The sequence below is a fragment of the Protopterus annectens genome, chromosome 7.part0 (assembly GCF_019279795.1).
Source record: "Protopterus annectens isolate FY-2018-M chromosome 7.part0, PAN1.0, whole genome shotgun sequence".
Classification (NCBI taxonomy): Eukaryota; Metazoa; Chordata; order Ceratodontiformes; family Protopteridae; genus Protopterus; species Protopterus annectens.
In genome coordinates, this window is record NC_056739.1 from 320863191 (window position 1) to 320872912 (window position 9722).

At 41.7% G+C, this 9722-nt stretch overlaps 1 protein-coding gene across 4 annotated transcripts in view; it reads right to left on the reverse strand.

Moving 5' to 3' along the window:
- AMPD2 (adenosine monophosphate deaminase 2) overlaps positions 1-9722 on the reverse strand; it is an 855139-nt gene that overhangs the window by 309805 nt on the left and 535612 nt on the right. For all 4 annotated transcript variants that reach the window (XM_044076870.1, XM_044076869.1, XM_044076868.1 and 1 more), the window contains one exon: positions 9083-9224. In XM_044076870.1, the coding sequence (XP_043932805.1) occupies positions 9083-9224 (142 nt within the window). The remainder of the gene's footprint in view (positions 1-9082; positions 9225-9722) is intronic.

Here is a 9722-nt window from a genome sequence, read left to right on the forward strand (position 1 = left end):
CTGAAACTTTCAACAAGGAAGGATCGGCTCCGGACGGAGCCGATGTCGACTCCGGCGGAGTCGGAGCCAAGACCACAGACTTGGACACAGAAGTCTGGGTCTTGGGAGGCTTAGAGGGCTTCCCGGAAATGGCCATAGCCGGGGAGCTCTCAGGCTTAAGAAGACCCCTGAGGATCAACTTATTTCTACGTTCCTGCAGGACTCTCTGGCTGAAAGAATGACAGACAGCACAGGAGTCCTGCAGGTGTAGGGGTCCCAGGCAATAAATACAAGAAGTGTGACCGTCTGTCAGAGACATCTTCTGACAGCACGAGTCACACTTCTTGAAACCCGAGACCCTAGTATCTTTGGACATGTCTAAGTCCTAATACCACACACACACACCAATCAGACAAAAGGACACTAAATATTAAATATTAAAAATTAAAATTAGAATAGTGAAACAACACCCACACACACCTAAAGAAAACCTGACAGGAACTGTGAGGGTGGGTAAGGCCTAAGGCCCGAACACAGAAAAACTGTGAATAAGGGAACTAAAGGGAAATGGGATGGAGCTAACACAGTAAGGTTCACTAAAAAAACTATAAAGAATAAAAAATAATGGTACGGGATACCTAATTCTGATACAAACAGCAATAATAAATCACTTACCAGGAGCCGGTAAAAAGAATGACCTCATTAGCGAAGCGGCAAACGAGATCTGGGTAATTACCGCATTGCATCATGGGATATGGGGCTGCCTCGAGCTGGTAAAAGTGACTCTCGAGCTTAGCAAGTGCCGAGTCGGAGCCGAGGATCGGCTCCGAACCCATCCAGCAAGAATGAAGGCGAGATTGACAACTTAACATCACTTAGCTTTGTTGCTTCTCAATGCTTGGTTCTCCAGTTTGGGTTTCATCTGGGGTGACTTGCGTGTGCAGTCTTCACATCCTTCCTGCATTTCTGTGCGTGTGTGTTCACTTAGTGCTGCTGTTTATTCCCACATCCTAAACACATGCAGTACTTGAACTGGTATCTGTCAAGAGTACAGCCTGCTTAATGATTCTGGTTAACTTCTTTGAAAGGGTAATGCAGGCTGTCAACATAGGCAATGCAGTCCACACAGTGTGCACCTCTCAAAAAGGCAGATGCCCTGTCCAAGATTAGTTTCTCTGTCTTGTGCTCACTGATGCCAGAAGCAGTTCCACTTCCTTCATGACAGTGAACTGGTTAACTTAACTATCAGAGAAAGAATGAATTATTTTACAAACCCATAGTCCCAAACTCTTTTCTTTGCAACTCTGCCAAGCTTCTCCTCCACAGTCATTGCTGAACCATTTTGTTGTATGATCACTGTTGCCTAATAGTGCTTTGACATCCAGATTCTTCAGATCATATCCCATAAAAGGAAAAGAAATAATTTTATCGTTCCCGATTCCAGACAATACTTTAAATACTTCCACATTATTAACCTCAGTAACTCCATTACTTCTATGTGGGTTTGAAGAGTGAATACTCCAGTCTGCCTCTGGCAAGCTGAGGTCGCCTACCATTATTTCTCTCCTGTTTTCCTGTTCATATTCTTTTTATACTCTTAAAATGTGTTCATCTTTCCTATTCCTTACACAAGGCAGCCTAAGAATGTATCAAAGTATACCGTTTGTGCTACAACTAGATTTAATTCTTCGAAACTTGCTATGCATTTGTTCTCCACTTTACTATCAAATTGAAATAAGCACTCATCCACACCACCACCACCACCCACTTGATTCAGTTCCTCACACATCTCCCTTCACAACCTGCTTTTCTGACATACTGTCACCAACCCTATCTTTCCTGAAAACTGAGTACCCAGGTGTCACCATACCCCATCACTTTCTGTCAGTGATTCATGTTTTCATTATTTCAATATGTCAGCCATAATTGCCACTATTACCTTTCCATTTAAGTCAGGCACCAAGGCAATACTATGACTTCTTTGCCCATATCCTCTTTGATCCATCATCAACCAATTACCCTTCCTATTACTCATTTTTATTTATTTACTGGCATTTGTTTACTGGGAAAGTCCACAGAGTTGAGAAGAACCCAATTTCAGTGGAGGCCTGGGGAGAAAAGCTCCAGAAAAGCAATCAATATATGTTGTATAATAGTACATAAAATATAATGTAATATAGTAGTACATAGAAAATAAAAAAGCATGGTTTTAACAAACAGTGTAAACACAATATGGTGCACTGTTAAACACTGGAGATACAGGGAAATAATATAATACATTATAATAGTACATAGGAATATTTGGACAATTGGTATTGACAAAAAGTATAGTTGTAACAAGCAGTGTAAAACACAATATGGTGCACAACACTGGTGATGCAGAGAAAGAATATAAAGCATTCTATAACTAGGTCAAGAATCTAAATGGCAATGCTCAGATCTGCTCTGAGCTAAAACAGAATGGCATTAAATATACTGATCCGAAGGATATTGCCAATATCCTGGCAGATCGATTCAGTGCCAACTTCACCCCCCTCTCACCCCCTAAATGGCCCATCTCAATACTGGAAGATTGCCAAATTCCAGTAATAACGGGCACACGGGTACAAAATGAACTCTCTAAAGCCAAGAATACAGCATCCATGGGACCAGATGACATCCCGGGCTGTGTACTACATGAACTACAATATGAACTGGCACCTCACCTAAGTGTCGTGTTTAATCATAGCCTCACCTCAAGTTTCATGCCCACTGAGTGGCGCAGAGCTACAGTTATCCCAATCCACAAGGGGGGATCCACCTTGGATCCCGGAAACTACCGTCCCATCAGTGACAAGCCTCATCTGAAAGGCCATGGAGCATATTATCATGGAACTTATAAACAAAGACATTGGCAACCTTCAAACACTGGACCCCACCCAGTTTGGGTTTGTGAAGGGCCGATCTTGTCTCCTGAACCTGACTTGACTTCTTTGAATCAGTCTCCAGAGCCATGGACAAGGGTAAGGTGGTCCACACAGCCGATCTAGACCTTGCCAAGGGCTTTGACACCATCCCCCACTCTGGAATCAGATAAACTTACTAAGTTGGGCATTAATCCCTATGTCACCCAATGGGTTGCTAAATGGCTTACTGATAGAACCCACACTGTAAAAGTAGCCGACTCCAAATCCAGCTCCAGACAAGTGACAAGTGGAGTACCTCAGGGTTCAGTCCTGGGGCCGCTCTTGTTTGGCATCTACTTCTCTGAAGTAGAGGTCAACACTAAGGGACTCTGGCTAACAAAGTTTGCAGATGACTGCAAACTGGGAGCCATTATTGAATCCCCAAATGATGTGGATACTCTACAAAAGGGCCTTACAGAAACAGATGCTTGGTGCCAGAGCCATGGGCTCAAGCTCAATGCCAAGAAATGTATTGTTATCCCCTTTGGGAAAAAAACACGTATCCATGAATTACCATATAGGTGGCAGTACACAAACACAGAAAGCGTGATAAGAGACTTAGGGACACAGGTGGACAGTGGTCTCACCTTCGATAACCACATCGCCACAACAGTCAGGAAATCCTTCTATGTGGCACACCTCATCACTAAGGGCTTTTCATCCAGAAAAAAGGAGGTCATTGTCCCACTGTACTCATCCCTCAGACCCATTATAGAATACAATGCCCCATTTGGTATGTACCTCTCAAGACATCTGCAACAACTGGAAAGGCCTCAGAAATACCTCACTAAAAGAATCATAGGCCTAAAGCAGATGCCCTACGCTGACCGCCTTAAAAAACTCCAGCTATACTCTGTCGCATATCGTCTACTCAGAGGCGATCTCTGCTTAACATACAAGGCCATGTCAAACCCAGAGCTGTTGGACATGCTACACTTAAAGAAACCCCAATCCCTCAGAGCTACACGCTCCAGGGATCTAAACCTTGTCATCACAATAAACAAAACATGCTGTAGGGATAGGTTCCTGACCCAGAGACTCCCCAGACTCTGGAATAGATTGCCCATACATGTCAAGCAGAGTGCCTCTTTGGACCTCCAAGAGGAACCTTGACGATTGGATGGGAGAAAGGAAATTCACCCCAGGGATCACGTCAGTCGCCCTGCTAGACAGGGGTCCAGGAAAGTAAATAGTGTGGGAAGAAATAGCCAGGGAATTGTTATGGCTAGGCTTGTATAGGCCCCTAGGGCTGACAGCCTAGTACCAACCTATGAACCTATAAAACAGAGGCAGTTTAGGGAGATAATTGGTACATATGATGGTGTTTGAAATGTATTGGCTATAAATACTGGTATGTTAACAGGAAGGTTAGTGAAATTGCTGCATTAGCTAGTTTGCGAATCAAAGCTGCAAGTGTTATAGAAAGTTAGAATGAATCTCCAATAGTATACATATATCAGTAGTAGGGAGGAGTTAGAGGTATCGAATGGTGATATAGTTTAAGTAGGAGGAATAATGGAATCAGAGGAGTCAGGTTTTAGGAAGATAGATGTTAAAGTTAATATCATACCTGGTCTTGTGTTCGTGTTAATTCAAGACCATATTTGTTCTTAAAATTGTTTTTCCTTCCCTGTTCCTCTCTCTTTTCCATTTTACTTTACTTGATATAATGCATCTTCCTAACAACTGCTTCAACAACTCAAGCCCAAGAGACCCAAAATGGATTCCAACCTTGTTTTTAAGAGATATTCAATTTACAATACACCCCGCACACTTTCTATCATGCTTCTTTTTTCCATAGCCCCCTCCCCCTGGACCCCGCACACTTTCTATCATGCTTCTTTTTTCCATAGCCCCCTCCCCCAGGAGCCCGCACACTTTCTATCATGGTTCTTTTTTCTGTAGCCCCCTCCCCCAGGACCCCTCACACTTTCTATCATGGTTCTTTTTTCCATAGCCCCCTCCCCCAGGACCCCGCATACTTTCTATCATGGTTCTTTTTTCCATAGCCCCCTCCCCCAGGAGCCAGCAGTTGAAGCCGTTTTACTTTTCCTTTATTACTGCTAGCTCATACTACTAGTAGCATCTCTGACAGCATTAATTTAGACTGCAACCAACTTATTAAATTCTCTTTGCTGCCGTGCTCTTTTCACCAGGTTACAATGCAGGGACATCCTCCTCCATTCACAAATAAAGTGGCTAACAGAAGATCATGTCCTTGCAAGAGTTAGCAAAGAGACTTCGGTAAACCTTAACGAATGCTTTCTACCACCCCTTCCCACATCTCATTTCCCCAGTTTTTAAATCACAAACCTCTGACATCACTTCTGTCCCCTTTAGGCTATATCTGCTTATTCCGTGAATCTGTGTTACATGCCTACATTATTTTGAACCCTGGCAGCCTGTGCTGTTTCTCTTACCTGATCCCGAATTCACTTTTCTTTCTTCTGACCACTTGTTCTTCTCCTTACTTTTCTTTCTTCTGACCACTTGTTCTTCTCCTTACTTTTATTCTGGCAAACATGTCCTTTTTTTATCGGTCTCCTATCCTCACATTCTTTTTCTGTTTCTTAGGTTCATAGGTGTGTTCTAAGCTGACAACCATAAGGTCACTTTCAACTTAGCCACACATCCCAAATCTTTGACAAGTTCTGTGCACCTTGATAAGTGTAAGCAGGGGCTTGGGAGATTAAACATTTACAAGAAGGGGCCTGGTAGATGAACCATGTACAGGCTTGTCTGTGTACATTACAGACAGAGGTGCCAAACCAGGGATGAATCTCCTGCTCTCCATCCAATCGTCCAAGTTACACTTAAATAGAGTTAAGGAGGAACCTTGCTTCACATAAATGGGGAGCCTGTTCCACAGAAGGGGTAGTCTCTGGGATACATACCTGTCTCTCTAGCAGGTCCTATTTATATCACAAGCAATACTTAAGTCTTTAGAATGAGAAATTCTGGTGCTGTTTGTTTTGCGGATATGTAGGAGGTCCATTAGGGTGGGGTCCAACAATGCCTTGTATGCCAGCCACAGATCTTTCCTCAGTCTGTAGGAGACAGAATACAGGGATAAGACTTTAAAGTAGTCTGCAGAGGATAAGTTACTTATACCCTTTATTCTTTTAATGAGGAACATCTGTGGACATTCCAATTGTTGGATGCGACTGGTTAGGTATATACCAAAAGGGCACTGTACTCAATGACAGGTCTCATAAATGCTGACTATAGTGGAACAATGACCTCCTTGGACTGAGATGCTATAACTTTGTTTATAAGTTGCACAACACAGAATGATTTCCACACTACTTTAGACACATGATGGTCAAAGACGAGATCATTACCTACATGTGACCCAAGTCCCTAACTATTTGGGTGACTCTTAGGGGGGCTGTTTCTCAATATGATAAGTTATCAGGGATGGAGGACTTGCTGAAGGATATTACTATGTATTTATTGGCATTTAGTTTTAGTCCATGGCTCTGACGAGAGTTGTGTCAATCCTTCCTGAAAACATTAGCGTTGGTGGGAGAATCTATGATGGCTCCCAATTGTCTGCAAATTTGGTCAGCCAAAGGCCCTTGATCAATGTCAAGAAGTAAATGCCAAAAATGAGGGCTCCCAGGACGGATCCATGAAGGACTCTGCTTGTGTCTGGCCTCTTTGTAGAGGTGGACTCCCTAATTCTAACTTGTAGGGTCCTGTTTGCAAGCCAGCTGGCTATTCACTGGATGACACAAGGTTTATACCCATCCTCGAGTTCATCAGGTCTTGGCCAGGTCAAGGTAGGCAGTGTGAACAGTTTTTCTCTACACCATTGCTCTGATGAACTTCTCAAAGAAGTCCACTGTGTTGAGTAGACATGGCCTGCCCTTGATGAAACAAACTGGGTTGCATCCAGTATCTAGAGATTTCAAATGTCATTATTGATCAATTTCATGATAATTCTTTCCATGCCTTTGCGCATGACACTAGTGAGACTTATGGGTTTGTAGTTTTCAGAGTTCATAGATGACCTACCATTTTGCAAAGGGATGACATTTACTGTTCTCCATTTGTGAAGTATGAAGCCTGTAAGGAGGCTACAATTAGAGATTCCAGAAGTCCTGATAGGTCATGTTTCATGGTATTTAGAAGGCATCCTAGGATACTGTCTGGGCCCATCGATTTATTGTTCTTGGCTTTAGAGATAGCATTGAGGGACTTGTTCCCTAGAGATAATAGCAAAGTTATAGTTGATAGTATTTCCTGAGGGCAGGCTGAGGAAAGTTAGGGGCAAAGTTAGAGCTGAATTTGTTGGCCAGTAGGTTTCCTATATCTTCTGGCTCCATAAAAGTGGCTCCATTAACAATGAGCTCTTCACACAACTGTGTATTTCCTTTGAGGTTGTGGACATAGCTAAAACATGCCTTCTTAGCGTCCTTAGCCTGAGAGGCCAAATTTACCTCAAATTTGGCTTTGGTAGACTTTATTTGTCCTCTGAGCTGTTTGTTTAGCTGGGTGATGCACCTCCTATTTTTTGCCATAATTTTCTTCCTTCTGTTATACAGTCTATTGATGGGGTAATTCTACCAGCGTGGCTTGTTTTTAGAATTAGTTCTGTACTTATTTCTGGTGGGTACAGCTGCCTCTATGCACCTAATAACATGCTAGTAAAGGGTTTCTGTGAAAAGTTCCACATAGGCAGCAGTGTTCTCATGGTTTATTAGGACTTGAAATTTTGCCAGGTTATCACTTAATAGTAGGAAGTTAGCCTTAGAGTAATTCCTGAACATACCAGGATTAGGTGGAGTTCCAGGATTTATTTTTACTTCAAAGGAGACCATTCTGTTGTATGACCTTACCACAGAGGGCATCACATTAGGGGGCGTGAGTGCTCTGCCATATAAGTGAGGACTAGAATGAGTACATTTGTGCCCCTGGTCAGCATAGTGACAATATGGTCCAGGGTAGTCGGTATTTACAAAATCCAGCCATTTCTGTGCCTGCATGTTTGGTGTCGTATATGATTAATTACTCCACTATTAACTGGTAAAATGAGCCATGAATATGGTACTGGGTTGGATGGTGAGTTGTTTCCAGTAATGTTGAATATATGTTACTGGTTTTCTGGGACATACAGGGGGACCAGTAGCTTACAAGGAAGTGGTATGGAATTTTGCCTATAGCAATTTGAATGTGAAGCTCAGGGGGCATTGTCCTGTTTGACCAGCCTTGAGGTATATTTAATTTTAAAGTAAATTGACATGTCCACCTTTTGTCCCTTGTCCGTGTAGAAGCTGGTCTAAACGTGTGGAAGTTATTATAGCCTTGCACTGCTGGTGTGCTCCCTGTGGTTTAAACCATGTCTCAGTGACTGAACAGATGTCAGGTTCGTTTAGAGTTAGGACAGCTTGTAGAGAGTGGGGTTTCTGGTTTCAACTCCTAGCACAGAGAACTAATACCTTCAGAGTTCCTTAGTTTTGATTTATGTCAAAAGTACTTTCAGTTTGGCATTGCTTAAAAAGGCACTATGGGGGAGGACAATGTTTTAACCAATATTCAAAAGCCTAGAGGGGAGAAGTGCAGGCCATCCCTGGCAAAGCAGCATGGTCTGTTGACCATCTTCTTCTACGCTGAAAATACTGCAACCTTTTAGAATGACACCAGAAACTAAGTCCATTATTAAAGTCCCTCACATCCCTTTTTCTGCTATTACTGTCCTCCTGAACTTCACAGATTTATGATTCGCTTCTTCCGTCTCTCTTCTGCCCAGCAGAAACGACTTCTCACATTTTTTAATCTTCTTTCCAGGAGTCCGATATGATCTTTAAGTCTGATTAGACTTGTTTTTCTCTTGACAAAAAAAAATCCTTTATTTATTTTACTTATGCTATTTGTTCCATCCTTCCTAACAACTTAAGCCAAGGAACTAAGATTTCACCTATATCAGTCTTCAAATATCAGTAATCTCAGTGCACAGTACCTTTCCCCAAATGTCCCAAAACCACAGAAGGACACAGTCAGCCCACCCATCTAAGACCTCCTCTATGATATACACAGTTGTGAAATCATAATTTTTGATAACAGTATAAACTTGCCCAGGAGACCTTAATTCATTATTCTTCATTTTATTATCATGCACATTTCCATGTCTCTCTCTCCCTTTTATTACAACATACTTGTCCATCACTTCTTGCTTGGTGTAAACATGAACGACTCCATCTACCATTTTACAGCTGAAACCAGTCCCAGGAGGCATGGTGTTAGGGTCACATGTTTCATACGGATGTTCAGTCATAACTGGGGGATGTACTGGAACATCTGTAGAAAAATAAACACAGAAGAGGCAGAATTAACCCTGAAGTCTTGACGAAAGTGAGTGTTAAGGCTCCAAATAAAAAAAACACAAAACTTTTGTCAGCAACTACTGGGTATAAATGTCCTCCTTGGGACATATTTCACTAAACATGTAAAATAATTAGCTATAAACATGTAAAATAATTAGCTAAACGTTACTTAACCAAAAAGCTCACAGGCCTAAAGTCCCTGAGTTACCAAGAGAAGCTGGAAGTTCCACCCCTTTATCCAGCATATTATAGACTTTAGAGGGAAGATATCCATCTCACTTACAATGTTATTAAAGACCTGGTCACCCTGGGTCTTTTGTCTCTCTGGTTAACAAAAAAAAAAAAAAAAAAAAAAATATATATGTATATATAGGTTCATATATATATATATATATATATATATATATATATATATATATATATATATATACATATATACATATATACACATATATATATATATATATATATA